Source organism: Meriones unguiculatus, chromosome 2, assembly GCF_030254825.1.
Source record: "Meriones unguiculatus strain TT.TT164.6M chromosome 2, Bangor_MerUng_6.1, whole genome shotgun sequence".
NCBI lineage: Eukaryota > Metazoa > Chordata > Mammalia > Rodentia > Muridae > Meriones > Meriones unguiculatus.
Window position 1 is genome coordinate 45299360 of NC_083350.1, and position 17338 is coordinate 45316697.

The 17338-nt window shown below is 39.9% G+C and overlaps 1 protein-coding gene across 4 annotated transcripts in view; it reads left to right on the forward strand.

The window, feature by feature from the left end:
• Positions 1-17338, forward strand: part of Ppp2r2b (protein phosphatase 2 regulatory subunit Bbeta) — a 393334-nt gene that overhangs the window by 161362 nt on the left and 214634 nt on the right. Inside the window, exon 2 of one of the 4 annotated variants that reach the window (XM_060377328.1) lies at positions 5542-5626. The exons of the other annotated variants lie outside the window; for them this stretch is intronic. Within the exon in view, the coding sequence (XP_060233311.1) occupies positions 5590-5626 (37 nt within the window). The 5' untranslated portion in view covers positions 5542-5589. The remainder of the gene's footprint in view (positions 1-5541; positions 5627-17338) is intronic. 4 annotated transcript variants of the gene reach the window in all.

The window sequence follows — 17338 nt, forward strand, 5'->3', positions numbered from 1 at the left end:
GGATGGATGGATGGATGGATGGATGGATGGACAGTGGTTGAATGAATAGGTAAGTGTGGAGATGGGTAGGAAAACTAGTGCTTCCTTAGAGGATCATGAATATGAAGGCACCTTCTAGAAACAATGAGTTTCAATGGAGATTTGGCAATATAGTATTATTAAAATGACCTGTTCATGATATTAAATCTACCAATATCATCACCCTCTTCTGTCTTGAAAGCAGGGAGGGATAAAGGCAGCTCAGATCTGTGGGGACTTTCTTCTGGGAATTTCTCAACCATGCTAGTTTAAAAGTAAATCAGTGACGTGGTTAGGGAGCAGTACTCCCTGAGGGCTACAGGACGGTGTCCAAGGTCCTTGACAGTGGCTGGTTTCTAATCCTATCTCCTACCTCTGTGCAAGGCCAGGGATGAAAAGGATGCTGAGGACTCAGCAGGACTGAACTCCGGGCTGGGGGGAGGGGGGGACAAAAGCGATCTGACTGTCACATTGTGTTTCTTCTGCCAAGAGGCTTAGTCAATCCGAGAGCTTCCTGGGCACAATACGAAATGGAAATTTTCTGATCAGAGTTTTCTTCTTCCCCATAGGTCCTAGAAACTTGGGGTTGAGCCCGCTGTGCAAAACCAGGTTCTATTCTTTTTCCAGTAACTTGACAAGCAGGTTGCCTTTGAGTCTCTCACAGGGATCTTTTCTATCTAGACATTGGCGCATGCTGAAAAGGCAAAACATTTTTTTCCTTTTGTTTGCCCTTTAAGAAGGTTAGTCTGCTCCCAGTTTTCCCCTGTGCTTATGAATGTTAATGTTCCCCCTGCCCACTCATCTTCTCAGCGTGAATTCATCTTCAAACCACCTAAGGTTGCTTATGCTGGCTCCCAGTGCCCTGGACCACTCACACTCCTCTGCCTCTGTGTGTACTAATTCCCTTCCTAAGTATTCACAGTCTCTGTCCCCAACCCAGCTTCTCATCAAAGTGTTTATTTCCTTGGATGCCCGAAGGTATTTGATAATCACAATTCTATGAGGCATAGATAGTCTTCCCACTTCACAAATGTGGAAGCTGAGGTCTGAGTTCAGCCATCCAGGGCAAGGCAGATGCTTCATATTTTCTCCCTGATAAGGCAGACCTTTCTGAAAGGCAAGGATTTCATCTTTGCTTTTTAGTTTAATGCATGCAGGACAAGGTAGTCTTTGGCATGCAGCTGCTTATAAAAGATGTTTTGAACTTGATTTCATTTAAAAGTAGATGGATGACTCTGCTGCAGTTAGGGCAGCAGTTGGTTGCACGGTGTTCCTAAAATTCCTTTGGTGGGGGGAGGGACAACAGGAGAGAGGGGACACAAATCACAACAATTTTCTCTCCTAAGGATCCAGTGTCAAAGAAAGTTAATTCTCTCAAGGTTCACTCTAAGGAACCAATGAGTTTATTGGGCTTTCTTACAGAGCATTAGTGAACAGTTACTCATAGGAGTGTAAGTAATCCCCCCAAAACAGAACCCCCTGGAAAGCCTTTACCCAGCAGGAATGGGGGCTTCCTCCTAATGGCTTTGGAGACTCTTCCTTCCCCTGGCCTTTCTTCCTCTACCTATGCACTGTAGCGCCTCCTCCAGGCCATGCAGTTAAAGCAGAATTTCATGCAACAAGTGAGAGGGAGGAGCTGGGGTCCTGTGAGTCTTCCTACCTGAATCCCATAAAGGGCATAAAAATCAACAAGTCCTGGTGAGACAAACGTTTTGCAAAGGGGTGAAGCTGACCTCCCCAAGATGGCTCAAAGGAGAGTCATGTGCTCTTCGCATGGGAATTCGGACTTGTGGATTTCTGTAAAGATGCTGAAGTCAGGGTGTCCTACCCCAGCTAAAGTTTAAAGAAGCTGTCACTGATGAACTATGTGAATTTCATAAGGACCCAGACTTTCTTCTGGCTTGTTGCCATTTTACACACTCGTTTCTGTTTATTCTGTCATTCTATTCTTGAACCATTCTGCAAGTATTTATTGACCATGAAACCTCACTCATGTTTATGAGTCAGTGTACTATGATGTTCGTAAGGAAAAATACAAAAAGTTATTAATATTGGTTATGATAAGCAAAATGTCCTTTTTATAAACAAAATTCCCATATTTTAAGAAGAATTAAAGGTATCTATATCCATAATAAAAAGGCAGTGTACAGCAGGGTTCTTCTTAGATAAGCTTAAATGTTTATAATAGTCTATAAAGAAGATGACCATCAAAAAATTAATGATAATTATTTCAAGCCGATTAAATGTTAGGTCATTTCTCTCTGTATTCCTATAATGTATGACAGTTGTGAACACCTGTCCACATTGTTTATATAATAAAAACAATAAGCTTTCAGTGTACAGATAAACAATTCATAGAGTACATGCTGTGTGTGGAAGATGAGCCTCTGTATATCAGAGCAGCAGATACTCGCCTGAGTTCCTTCTTTTACCTTGATGGCACAATAATTCCTCAAGGGAGAAAACACTTGGAACTCTGGAGCAGTAGTAACTTGCAGCAGTAATCCTCCTCAGCCCTCTTACCTAAAACACTAGGTAAAAAGATTAAGAGTGAGCTTGGCCTTAGCTTCAGTCCTGGTTTAGTCCTAGTCTCTTGATTAGGGCAAGAGATGTAAGATGCTGTCTCTGACATCAGCCAGTCTTCTCAGGGTTAGGCGGGCAAGGGTGTAGATGAGTCAGTAAAAATCAACTGCAGTGATGGAAAGCCCATCTGATAAAAAAAAATGTCCTAGAGCCAGTGGTCTCCAGCCAACCCTTCTGCACATGAAAGATCTCATGGGCTTTGTTTATTGACACAGAAGGTAGTTTTAATTACCCTGAAGGAATTTCTGGCATATTTTGTCAAAGATAGTCTTAAAATGTTTAATCAGTGGATTACTGACAAGCATACCCACAGGAGAGGTCTACACAGGGGGCAGCTGCTAGAGAGCAGTGTTCTGCAATATGGCAGCTTGCAACAGAGTAATGTGGACAGGAAAATGCCATCCACACATAAGATGACTTGGCTTTGTGTTGCTATGTCTGAGAAACCTTGGTGTTCTTCCTTGGGTTCATGACACATGCAACCTCCAGGCACTCTGTTATTGATTTTCTAAAAAGTGTCCTTGGTAAGGTGACCTAGAGCTGAATTTTGAGCAATTGATCAAACAGATTTTTATCTCTACAACTAGTAACTTCAAAAAATACACGTTTCCAGTTTTAGCTCCAAGGAAACCATATGCTAAGAATAGCATGATCTTTGCTTTAGTTTTACCCGCTTTTGGTGACCTACAAAATATTTTAAGAAAGGAACCAGAAAAAGAAAAGCAGGCTGATGACATCATACCATGAAGCCATTTTAATCCATAGATGACTTGAAATTAAACCATAGCCTAAAGATGTATGTGAAGTTACTAGGAAAATTGCTTCCTTAATTTTTCCTCTTTGCTCTTGGAGTTTTTGGATTGTATGAGTCACTGGAATATGGAGTAAAAGTCAGTGAATAGTATTACATATCCTCTTTGCTCCATTTCTTCAAGATGAACTCTGGGTAGAATTTCTCTTTTCTCTTTGTCCTCCATAGGACATCTTTATCCTAATCTACATACAAGAGAAATTATGCTTTGTCATGTAGATTAGCAAGAGACAATAACACTATGATACTTCAAAATCCAGTTAGGAATGCACAGGCATCTTTAACAAAATATGCTGAAGTTCCTTGATGAGCTCCTGAGGGTGTCTGGGCACTGAAGGTTGGCATGGTGGTTTGGTATTGCTTTCACAGGAAGATACCTCTGTCCATTTCATACTGCCCAGAACTGATTTCTGCTTCTGTGAGGTGTGCATTAAACTAGGGCCTTTGAAAAACAATCTCTTTGAACCATGAAAACAATTAGCAAATTGTCGCACAGATGTTGTGGTACTAGTGGTATTTTCAGCTTTCAGCCTTCCAGATTAGTTTGTTTAGTAAACCAACTTGCCTAAATTGTTGACTACAAAGTGATCAAATTTGGGTGACTGAAGAAGTTGGATACATGCATCAGTGCTTTAGATTTCTTCAAACTGTTTGTGAAACTCTTACAGCAGTGAACAACAAATGAATATTTTTATTGTTGTTTTTATTTTTCCAATAAGGAAACAGAACCATTATCTCTGACCGTGGGCCTACTTTTTGGTAGAAAACTTGTTAAGGCTATGGATCTTAATTCACAGAATACAGTTTTTCCCAGGTTAAAATACTAAATAATACCTGGATTCCTACCTGAAGGAAATCTCAGCCTGGGGAAAGAATGCTCCTTTGTGCTGAATTTCTGTGCAAATTATGGCAACAACATCTCTTAGAGCAGGTTCTTTGGGCAAAGAAGCTTGGTGTACTTTTCCCTTAACTCTTCTTGGCCTGTTTGCACCATGCCTTCATCACCTCTCTTCAAACATTCAGTCACCTTTTCATTCTATCTTAACTCTCCCTCCTCTTAGCTCCCAGTGGCCACTATTCTGTCTCTCCATTCCAAGAAGTCAGTTTGCTTTAGCCTCTACATATAAGTGAGAATTTGTTTGGCTTTCTGTGTATCACCCAAATTCTTTGCTGAACCATGGTAGGAGATGTACCTTGTTTTTAAAATTATCGTCTACTTGCCAAATCAAAAGGTCTTAAAGACCATGTTCCTAGCCAGTGATGTAAGCCTTAAAGAGCTAAACTTCTTTGGTGATTTCTAAAAGCATAAAGAAGCCAATGGACTTGGCTCCCTTTCATGGCTGTGTAGCACACCCAAACATCTAACCCACAGGTATCTGTTTTAAGGATTAAGTCAGACAACAGATGTATCTTGAATAGTTTTGTCCCTGCGGTGGACTGAACAGTGAATGAGTAATTATTTTGTTGTCTGCAATATTTCCGGAACTCTGAAATGGTCACAAATATAACTCATACTGGACCATACAAGCTTTTGTCCTTGCAATCTCTAGAGTTTGGTACTATACTAAAAATATATTTCAGATGACTAATGTCACTCGGTTTATATCCTAGGACAAATTATAAAACTTTTCCAAACCCATGTGTCTTTGTTATAAAGCGAAGATAATATAGTCTTTTATAAGGTTGCTGTGAGCACCACACATATGACACAGCATATAGTAAGCCAACAGCGGTACCCAGGCCACCTTTGTAATATTTGTTGAGTTATGTTAGACTTTATTTTCATTAATATTAGATGGATTATCTATAAGTCTTAAAGTATATACTATTACTTCTGCAAGACAGAAGACAATATATAAATAAGTTACTTCTCCATCTTTAACCTTTCAGCCAGTATCATCAGGCTGGGAGTGATTTGATCCTCACGAAGTAATAAATACAATCTCTTGGGTTGGGATTTTGTAAGATTCTAAGCTATTAGTTAGAGCTTGCTGTGTCAGGAACAGGAACAGTCTCACCTACGAGACTGGCTGGGGTCTAAAGTCTGTAAATGCAGCAGTATGTTACCAAAACCTGAAGCACCACCTCCCTTTCCTGAAGCCTGGATCTGAACCCCATATTTGTCACAGGACTCAAGAGGGACCCCAAGCGAGAGAATAGTGGCACAATAATGAAGCATGAATTACCCAGATGAAAGCACCTATGGAAGCAAAGGTATTACCATTTATGCCTGCTACTCTTGACCAGATAGCAACATGGAAGCACTGAGTCAATAGTGCTTAATGGTTGTTCTGTGAGAGTGAATATATATATATATATATATATATACACATACATACATATTTTAAAATACTTGCACGTGAGACATACTTTGACTTATGAGTTTAATAATTAAGTACTATTATGATCAAATGTACATGGAAATGATAAATTTAATGAGTTTAAAATTGCCAAGAGAAAGAGTTCCTGGTAGACAAGATAGACAAGAGCACAGTCTGCTTTATTGATGATAGAGACGTGGGTGAACAGGCTAGTGAAACAAGACAGATATATTAATTGGTTGAACAGGGCTTGGGGTCTGGAGACAAAAGAGAAAAAAATAGGCCCCTTGCTTTGCCTATAATGAGGAATGAACAATCTAGACAGAGAGTTGATTTTCAAGTGTGAAAGTAGAAATCACTGTGTAGGAAAAAGAACAGTAACTATACACTAATCCTAAATATTCGGAAGCCCTCTAGCAACCTTGAACAGTTTCAGATGACATTTTTTGTAACTCATTTCTTCAAATTGTGTATGGCAAAGGTGTTTAGCTTTACAGGATGTAGTTTTGCATCCTGAAAATTAAAGTGAAAACAATTGTAATTTGATTTAAGAAAAAAAGATCACCAAAAATGTTCCTTTGACGTAGAGTTTGTAGCAGAGGACAGTATGAATACTGAGTTTGTATCACAAACCAACATGTAAGATGTTCATGATAAAATCTACCTTTAAGCAAAGAAGAAAGGGAAACCCCTGTAAGGAATAATTGTCATAGGGAAAAATGAAACTCAAAAAGTGGCTAAAGGCAAAATCAAGGTAGAGAATACTATGTAGCTGAGCATGTGTACGTATCTGTAGGTATATGGTCTCTGTCCAGGTATGAACGAAAACATACCAGGCACCATGTCCTGAGGGAGGTGTGGGATTTCAGAAGATGACTCTTTGGCTTTTCTTTTGGCAATGCTGAGGCTCACATCCAGGTCCTTGTCTGTGCGAAACAGGTGATTTTCCATTCAACTATACACTTGACTCTCCAAAGATATTTCTCAGTGGGCTTGTAAGTGGTTAAGAGTACTTGTTGTTCTTGCAGAGAACCAGCGCTCATTCCAGGTGGTTCTCAGCCTTCTTATAACTTCTGATGTTCCTTCCCGCCTCCAAGAGCACCTCCATGCATGTGGTAAATGCAGACGAGCAGGCACACAGACATAGATATTTTTTAAGTAAGATGGTTATAAATAATACCTGCATGTGTATGCTTCATGTGAAGTTCACTTTCGTTCTTCCCTGGATATTATCTTCTTTCATTTCAACCAACAGTTACACTTTCAATGTTGCTTTAACGACATAAAATGGTAAAGAGTTGGATAAATCTCCAATTTTTATGCTCCTCCACCATGAGCAGAGAGAGAGGAGGAACAGGAAGAGAAGAAGGAGGAGAGGAGAGAAGAGAGAGAGAGAGACAGCCAGAGAGAGAGAAAGAGAAAGAGAGAGAGAGGATAGCATTTTAGGGGCTTTTTAAAGAAAGATGGCTGTCCCTTTGGCCCTTTTCAAAATACTAAGGGGTTAGAAACTATTGAAACATTTTAAATAGTTTATGAATGAATAAATGTGAAGTATAAAGTGTATGAAATTACTAAAAAAGTGTCATTTTCACATATTTACCTATTTTTAAAAATTGAATCCATTAGACTTCAGTTAAGATTGTCTTGAGTTTCCAACATGAAATAATTTAACACTTGGGGTGTGAAACCATATATGGTTTCTCTATTTTCTAAAACAAGAAACTATGGCAGGAGATTGGTGTAAAGAGGCTGGCAGCCATCTCTCTTATTTAGTGAGTGCCACCTTATATCATAGTTAATAATTGTTAAGCACGTGGGTGTCGCTTAGTGCCAAGAATCTGCTGAAGTGTAGTCATCACCTTATGAGGTGACACTTCTGCTGGATGTGCTTTATACACAGAGAAACCAAGGCTTGGGGAGGTTAAACTTGCACAAAATATCCAGGAAGTAGGTTAGGATTAGAAAAAAAGATTGGTTTTAGGGGTTATGTCTCCACCACTACTGTATCCTTCACAACCTAACAACTTCATAAGGCAGATTTCAAGGCAAACAGGCCTGGTGTGGTGGCAGGCCACCTTGAATCCCAGCACTCTGGAGGCAAAGGCAGGAAGATCTTTATGAGTTCGAGGGCAGCCTAGTCTACATAGTGAGTTCCAGGCCAGCTAGGCTGAAAGGTGAGACCCATTCTCCTGATTGGAAAGCTATCTAAACAGCACAGAGCTCTAACTCCTCCTGCCCCTTTGCATACAGAGCTGGAGCATGAGCGATTTGTTTAGAAGCTAGCACAGAATAAAAAGGGAACATGGCTGCAGAGACACATGAACTGCCATTACTTGTTTTGTTAGAAACTACTCTAATTTGGTGGGCTTAGAAAGTTAGTAGTTCAGACTGACACTCCCTGGGAAACCTTTTTTTTATTTTTTTTAAGCAAAAGAACTTTCCTTGAGATGGATTATGGGGTCTTTTTTTTTGGTCCCAAATGGCAATTGCTATACTAAAAGGTGCCCAAACATTCTGAGGTTGTTAATCTCGGTTAATCATTCCATGCCCCTCTGTACAGCTCAGCACAAAATTAAACCAAAGCTTGGCAATTACCCAATTCCCTTTTTTAAGAACCTTGGATCTTAATGTGGATAATTCAAGGCCCTCACTGGACTTTTTTGAATCCTGATTACCTAGCTGACATGAGTGTGTGTGTGTGTGTGTGAGAGAGAGAGAGAGAGAGAGAGAGAGAGAGAGAGAGAGAGAGAGAGATCAGGGTAGTTTGCAATACTGTCCCAGAAGCAGGTCTATTTCCCTCACCAATGCATATTCAGGCACTGAGAATGATAAGAACCTTTTGAGCTATTGCACCGTCTTTTGGCAGAAGAGTATGTATCCACTACAAAGGGAGAGGCCGATTCTGCAGCAGGCAGAACAGCAATGAACCAAAGTAATGGAGCCCTGTGCATCAGAGTCTGATTCTTGTGGCTAATTGTTAGTTTAAGTTTTGCTTGAAGGAAGATAAGGGGCCTTTCCCTTTGGAAGCTTGACTGAGCTAGTGTGAAGACAAGACTATAATTCAGACTTCCAAGTGAAATGCAAACAATTTTGTGTATTCATGGTCACTAATCACCCGTAATCAATCTATAATTTGTTAGGTTAAAAACAAAGACACTGTTAGTTTATTTGCTCAGGAGTGTAATGGGAATGGTCTGTCAATCTGTTGATGTCGCTCCTCCATTAGAGAAAATGATCTGGATCCTTAGTCCTGAGCCATGTGCTTTGGGAGAGCCTAGGTTACGTTTGTAAACTTCTCCCCTCCTGACCCGTCATCGTTTTCAGTCAGAGGGTGGTGGGACTCATACTGTTTCCCAGTGTTCAAGTCCTCTGCAGTCACGCTTCAGCTGGCTTTTTTGATGCATGTCCACTCATCCAGCAAATATTTTTCACATAATTTTCAAGGACCAGAAAAGCATCCAGTACTACCCACCGCCTCAGGGTTTACAGTGGTTATCTGGAGATTCCCCATCCATTCTTTGCAAAAATCTATAATTTCTGTATTGCCTATAATATTTTGGGTGTCCCTAATTACTCTCGACTGACACCAAGTTAAAAAAAAAATCTTGTCAGGAAATAGACATTCTGATGAGCTATGCATCTTAGAAAACAGGATGCATGATGGGGGTGGGGAAGAGGTGGGGCTGGCAGCTGAGAAGCCGATGGGTTAATGTAAGAGCCAAAATCAACCTGTAAGCCCCACCTGCCCAAGGACCAGGTAACTTCCTGGAATTCTGGGAGGTAAAATTCTCAGGAAATAACAAAGCCACATGGGAAATACAGTGGCCATGTGTTTTTGTTCTTTAAAAGCCCTTACAACAGGTGACTTGTCTCCAGTTGCTGGAATCCCAAAGAGGGAACCTTACCAGAGTCCATCACGATCGGTTTTAATTAAAGCTTGCTTCAAATTTAGCTCAAAACTGTGGAACTGTTTTTTTCTTTTGTGACTCTCAGGATTAACATTAGATTACTCCATAGAAAACTTATGTATCTTTTGCCTAGTTATTTGCTCCAGAAGGGGGATGCATTATAGTCTAGGAAAGCATGAACCTACATAGGCACTTGTATCAGCACAGGTCATAACGGAACAGTGAAGGCGAGCTTGTCTGTCTTTGTCTTCACTGTCTTTCTTTGCACTCCTGGCAGCATCTTCATTTAGCATCACTTGAAGTGAGAGAGCCATTTATCTCGCTTGCTAGTGTGCTGGTTAGGTGCCCCACCCAGAAGGAAGTGCCCATCTTTCTTGCTTAGCATGTACCTGGTAGCCTTCTATAGCACCTATCATGTGATACAGCTACTTAATAACCCCAAATTCCTGAATAACATTGACCTTAAGGTGTAAGACTTAGAAATTAATAGAGGAGTTCTTCTGATTAGGACTTTTCGTGCCCTCTTAGACTCACGTCCAAGATATAATTCATTTCATCACATTTTTCTCTTTCTTTGGAAAGAGCCTACCAGTGCTATTTTTTACACTCATCTCTATGGCAACCAATCAAATCTCTGGTGTGTAATGGTATATTCCTCAGCATCTCAAGCTTTATTGCTCAGAAAACCTTGACAAATTGTGCGGGTGGAAGCTGTGGTCAGTTTTTCATTTATTTACTCAATGGATATTCAGGGGGCATTTTCTGCTAATCATGAAGTGAGGGGGCCACAAGTATGGGATGGCAAGAGCCTCTGGGAAAGCATATTAATCAAAAAGTAATGAAGTTAAGTGCACGATGACAAATGTGACCAAAGGAAGACTTTGCGCTGCTATGATAGTGTACAATTAAAAAGAAATAAACCTGGACAAGAGGTCTTCAGTGATAAAAGAATGAAGGTTCAATCCCTAGGGTACTGTAGGGACGATGATGAAGGGTTGGGAGGCTGGCCCGAGGGGATAACCACACCCACAAAGACTGGGTCAGGTAGAGGAAAAGATGCTCATTCCGAGAAATGGCAGGCAGCTGATGTAGCCTGAATTCCCCTTCCCCTCCACACCATTAGCTGGGAACCCCATCCTGAAGATATTTGAAAATACGTGCAGCTTCTTTTGCTTTTTCCGGTAGGACTAAAAGGAACCTGTGGGTTTTTTGTTTTGTTTGTTATATTGTTTTTCTTTTAAAGAAAACATTTGAATTCGTAGAAGATGCGAGGCAATAGCCGAATCTGTTTAAAAAGAAGTCTTTTTTCGATCTTCAGGGTAAAGAATAGATTAGAAATGAGTATAGAATAGATTTAAGGAGGCAAATGGTTTGTTCCCATGAAACTGACAAAAACAAAAACCAGACATCTCTGCCCAGGTGAAGCAGTCCCTGCATAAAGCACCTGCCTTTTGCAAGACTGTGGATGAGCTCCGGGCATAATGCAGACCTCTTTAAATTCCCTGTGTCATGCACACACACTTATCCAGGCATAAATTAGCATCGTTAATGCAGAGTGTCACATCAGAGCCGGGTCCTTTCTTCAGCCAAGGCATCACTTTAGCACCTTTCTCTTTGTACTTCACCCTCCACCTTCAAAGGCTGTTCTCAGCTCTTGTTTCCCTTCCCAGAAGTGAGATTGGTTTTTTTTTCTGCTGTGCTCTTAGAGTGATCCCCCACTTAGAGTCTGATCTGCCATGGCTTTGTGCCTGTTTGTCAGGAGCTTGGAGACTGTATTAAGACATTGTACAGGGTTAGAAGCTCTATTTTGACAATGATTACGTCTATTATCTATTTTAATAAATGTAAATTGCTGTGGAGAAACAAATCATTTTATGGCACTTGAATCCTTTCCAAGGAAGCCTGGATCCTTTTTCTGTGGCTTAGGCCTATTACTGTCACTTTCCCTTCACCGAGTTGAATAAAAACATTTAAATGAGACCTTTGTTAGCACACCTTCCTGTGCGGTTGCCCTAATAAATTGTTGTGATCTTAGTCTTGGAAATCTATATTTTGTAACATTTGCAGATTTATCTCTAGCCCCTTTCAGAACTGAGATTGTGGAGTAAACTCCATATCAACTCAAAATATAAGCACCAAACACTGGGAATCCAGCAACAAATGAAGCATTAGTCTCATCTGTTGGAAACTCAGTCACCTGTCACTTTTGGGTGGAGCTTAGAGATAAGCAAGAAGGAGAAGTCAAATGCTCGTGTGGTTGTGAATTACAATTAGAGACCTGTTCATTTTTAGATAAACTCTGTATAGAAGTGTGTATTACATGCATAGGTCTGTATACACATATGGATGTTCTTAAAAACTGAGAGGGCCATCCTAGCATCAATGAGCACAATTAGCACCCATGTCCCAGTTTCTAAAACCATTCTCCAATGCAAAGAACCAGAACTCTCTGGAAATCTGTCTGATGCTGTTAATAGAAAATAGATATACATGATGCACTGGAGCCACCAATAGAGCCAGGAAAGAAGTGTATTCTGAAATCAAAATACCTTCAATGGGTCAGGACATGTCAAAGAGACATAAGAACTAATGAAAGAGCCCCAATAGCCAAAGTAGAGCAACTTGAACAGTAAGATAAAATAACAGGGGATCATTTCCCAACATAGGAAGCAGATTTCCATGTTGATATATGTGCACAATATGATTCTAATGTCTAGTCATAAACTGAGGAAAGAAAAAGATTCCCCTCCAAGGAACTCTTAACAAATGATGTGACCTCAAGAAGCACCCCAAGTGAAAAAGCTCGACTCCTGAAATGTGGGCTGCATCTTGTGGCTTCTTTCTGGAGAATGCAGGGAAGAGGGAGGCAGCTTATGGTACAGAAATCCAGTAAACGCTCCTTCAGTCAGATGATCAGCATCAACATAGGCGTAAGTCATGCTGTCTTTAGCCCCCCTTGACTGATATGAAGTGATAAAAAATGGCACTTTAACTTTGTGGTCTTCGGTCATGAGGAAAACCAGACAACGCCCAAGAGGAATATTCTACAAAACACCTCAAGTGGTATTTATTAAAGCTGTCAAGAGCTTTAAGATCAAAGGCAAGGAAAGTCTGAAAAATTCTCAGTGCAAGTATATAGATGATTCTAGAACAGACAAAGTACATTAGGTTAAAAAAAAACAACAAGGAAATATGAATGCCTATGGAGCTTAGTAACAGTGTGTAAACATTGGATCATTAATCATAACCTGTATGCCACAGTAAAATAAAATGTGCATAGGTGTAGAGACAGGACAAGAAGACTGTCAGAGCTCTGTCTATTATCTGTTGACTTTTCTTGTCCATATGAAACATTTTACAAACAATACATTAATGTAAATAAACTAGAAGCTCTAGGTGAGTTAGTAGGCAGTTTGAGTACAAGTGTGATGGTTGGAATATATACAAAGGTCTTGGCTGGGGGCAGATACGATGATCTAAGGAGTTCTTCAGACCCTGCTTTGCTAATCCCCCATGCTACAGGGTAACCTGAGAATTTACAGAGCAGCTTTAAAACTTCTACACATTTTCCATCTGTAATGTATGACATGATAGGTAGTTTTCACAAAGCGACTGTGTGAAAGTCAAGGTAACTGAAATGCTGAGGGACTAGGGAGTGGGGCCAGATCATGCAATAGAAATACAATGTAAGTCATACAAGTAATTTTACCTTTCTAACAACTACATAAGAAAATGCAATGGATAAAATCAGCAGTGTATTGTAATATTGTAAAATGTCTTCTCAATATGTACTCAGTATTATAAAATTTTTTTCAAAGAAACTCTTTAAATCCCAGTGGGTGTGTTTTTATTTATGGCTCATTCTATTTAGGTGAGACTGCTTTTAAGTGTGCAAAGAGTTTCATGGCTAATGGCTACTTTATTTGGTTGCTACATGTGTGGAACTCCCAAATATAATTTTCAAAATTTAGATTCTTACTTGCTGATGAAATTTAAAAAATATATATCAACATTTGTGCTTTAGTCATATACATGGGAGATAGTATTTAGTATATACATTCAAGTTGTCTCTTTCCTTTTACTTGAGTAAATATTTTGAGTATCCTCTGTTCATAGAGCCAGCTAGCAAACCAGCCCCAGCTACACTTTATACATTGAAGTTCTAATCATGAGATCAACACATAGAGTATCTGTCCCTCATAATGCTTACGAATATTAAAAAGTCATTGGAAATGGAAGGAAAACGCTCCTCCAAAATGAAATAATTATAAATAATGGTGTAATGAATGAGAGCAAAATAATAACATGATAGGGTGGCTCTATATGATTTCAGTGTAGGCTGAGAGACAAAGAATGAGAATGGGTTAGTCACACAAAGGATTGCTTGGAGTATATCAACTAGAGAAAGTAGCATGTCCAAGAGCCTGAAGTGTGGTGCCATTGCTAAAAGAACAGAGCCCAGTAGCAGTGGGACAGCAGAAAGTAGCATGAGATAAGAGAACAGATGCTGGCTCTTGTGGAACTTTATAAGCCATACCAAGGAGCTGGAAAGCCATCCCACATGCTCTGAAGTCTACTAGAAGGTTTTAAAAGAAGAAACCTATTCATAAAGAAAGCCATAACCTCAGGTAGTCACTTTAAAGTATAAGAGGAGCTAGAACAAAGTGTGTTCTTCACACCTACATGAATATTTGAATTGAGGGGAAGACAAAGAAAGGTGGTTACAGTCCAGGAGGACCACATGATGAAAAAAAAAGGGGGGAGGAAGTATAGATCCTGGATCTATCTCTTCTTTCTAATGGAACCAAACATTTCTTTATAAAGAAGTTTCATGTTTCAGCATCTATAATGCTCAGTGACATCTCAAATCAGTTTCACCAAGCGGAACCAACCACGCACGTCTACAGGCTCCATTTGGTTTCTAGGTGTGAGTAGCTGTTGCTCAAATGAATATGTGCAGAGGCACAGAGGTGCTCATCAAAGTCCTTTGTGTAGATGTGTGGTTTAAAACTATGCTCAAGGGTGAGCATGAGCAAGGGTCCCTTTGCCTGGACACAGTAACTTAGTGGCTTTTCTAACATTAATACATTTCAAAAATCATTATATCATGCTGTTGGTAGGTATGAAATTTAAATGAGCATAACTAAGCCCAAATTAGTAATAAAATATAGTAATAAAATTAGTAATAAATATATAAAATATAGGCTTTGAAAAACAGAGGGTTGGTTTAGGCAATGAAATTTTATCCTCTACTTTGTATTTTTTCTTTTATCTTGTATGAGAGAACACCAATGAGTTTAGTAGCCCTATACCAATCTGCTAAATAGACCTGTTCTTTAGGACATATAAAAAACTTTCTGATTTTGTTGTGTATATAGTTCCCTGGATTACTTGAAACCTAATCTCTTGTATACTCTTAGTGTGGTCAATTTTGTAGTATCCCTTATTGAAAACAATTTGATTAGAATCTCCAAAGTTATGTACTTCTCTTTATATGGTGCAGAGTAGATTATAAGATATTAATGAATATCTTAGAACCAAGATCCATATTGATTCTTATTCATTGTGCCTAATATCAGGATGACTTTGAAGCATTGGAACAGAAAACAAGATCTATGCTTTAAAAGTATCTAACTACAATGTAACAATGGAAGATGGTTAGCACTGATCATTATTTACAAATAGGAAACACTTCAACATATGAATGCCCTTCCCTGTTCTTTGAATCATGGTCAAAATGAAGCCATTTGGAAATGATAGAGGGAGGTGATAGAAAGCGTTCGAGAATGTGATTAAAGCTATGAGTACTCTTCATGGGGTTGAGGAGAAGGAGGCGTGCTATGCAGCCCATCAGTCTACAATAAACCATATCTCTTCAGAGAGACCTTGGCCTCTTATGAAGTTCACTATGCTATGGCTGATGAAGCGTTTCTAGGCTAGAAGATTGGAGATGTGTGGAGCAGACAAATACACAGAGCTTAATGACACATAAGCATGCAATACTCTGTAAGAACAGGTTGTATTTTCTGCCAGTAGAGGACTGAGACTGTTGAAGCTTCACGGAAGGAACATGGATAAAGTCTGGCCTCGAAAGAGTCACCTCTGAAGCTTGCTCAGTCCCAGTAGGATTGAGGATTTTGAACTTTCTAACATCAGACTTTATTACTAACTCGAGGTGATTCTAATTATGGGCAGTAAAGGGAACCTCACCAGGTGCCTTGATTGTGCTGACCTCTTGCCCATAAGGAAGTCTTGGAGCACAAGCATAAGAAATTCTCCTAGCCAGAAAATGATCCGGCCTACTGCTCCCCTCTCTTCTCCTTCCCCACTTCTCCCTTCCCATCTTCTCCTTTCCCACTTCTCCCTTCCTTCCACACTGCCGTATGAGCAGCAGGAAGAATCCATTGGAATGAGCAGCTCTGTCAAAAAGCCCACAATGACATAGAATTCTTTCACTCAAGAGGAGTTAATTCTTCCTTTCAGATGGGATGGGGAGCAAGTGAGGATGCATTAGCGACTAATAAAAGAATCCAGAGGGTGTCAGGCAATCCATAAAGGAAGGCATCGTTGCAAGCGGTGGCTGCTTTAAGCTTTGACGCACAGGCACAACGGAAGATGTCGAGTAGTTGTCCCTCACCTTCAGAAGTCTCCGCTCATATTCCACTCCCCTGAACCTCAATCTCCCGAAGGGTTTCATCAGCTTTTATGACTTCTACCTTAGAGCTTCTACTTTGTAATTTAATGCTTACAATATAGCATGTTGGCCACTATTGATTAATGGAAGTGTGCCTTCTTCCTGCCCCTGGGTTAGCCTCCCTGAGGACAGACATTGTATCTTCCTCTGCTGGAGAGTAAACTTATCAGATCAAGACACTTCCCATCACAATGTCACACGCTGCAGGAGCTATGTTCACTACTTTGAATAAGCAATTTTGATATTTTGGCCACCTTTATAACAGTGATTTCTGGGACACATATATCATATTTTCTGGCTGAAAAGAAAAGCAGTTTGTTTGTTTGTTTTCATTTATTTATTGGAAATAAATATTTTTGACAGAAACAAATATTTCTGTCAAAAATAGGACAGTTTGACTGCTCAATATCTGTGACTAATTTGAAATCCTGCCGGTGTGACTGATGAACCTCCAAAATCACCACTGGTACTTTAGGAGAACATGTTCATAGGGCTTGTCTTCTGTGTTTAGTTACATATTAGATCTGTGCTTTTATATCACAAAATGCCTTGGAGGAGAGATTGCTCTGTTTGCTCCAATGATGAGGAAAGGACTGCAAGATTTGCTAAGCAACTGTGATAGTCCAGATGCAGACTCTGTAATTTTGCAAGTGGCATGATCTCCTTTAATTTTCACAGAAGCCGTGAAGGTAGCGCAATATTTTCTTTTGAGAGGAGGAAGGCTATAATAGATTCTGAGAGGTAACTAATGCAGACTGTAAAGCTGTGTGAGGATAAAATGCGGGGCACGGAGAAGCCATTCAAGAATGCTACATCTATGCAAGCCAGGGTACTCAATCACCCAGCCATTGATCTAGTCTGACTTACAGCCCAAAGCTCTTTGTGCATAAGCCCATCTTATTTTTCCACCCCCTCTTCTCTAAATAGAAACTATTTTAGGGGGGAAAACCCCAGAATCCGGAATCAACATTATTGCTTTTCATTTTAGCTCTTTCCATTTATG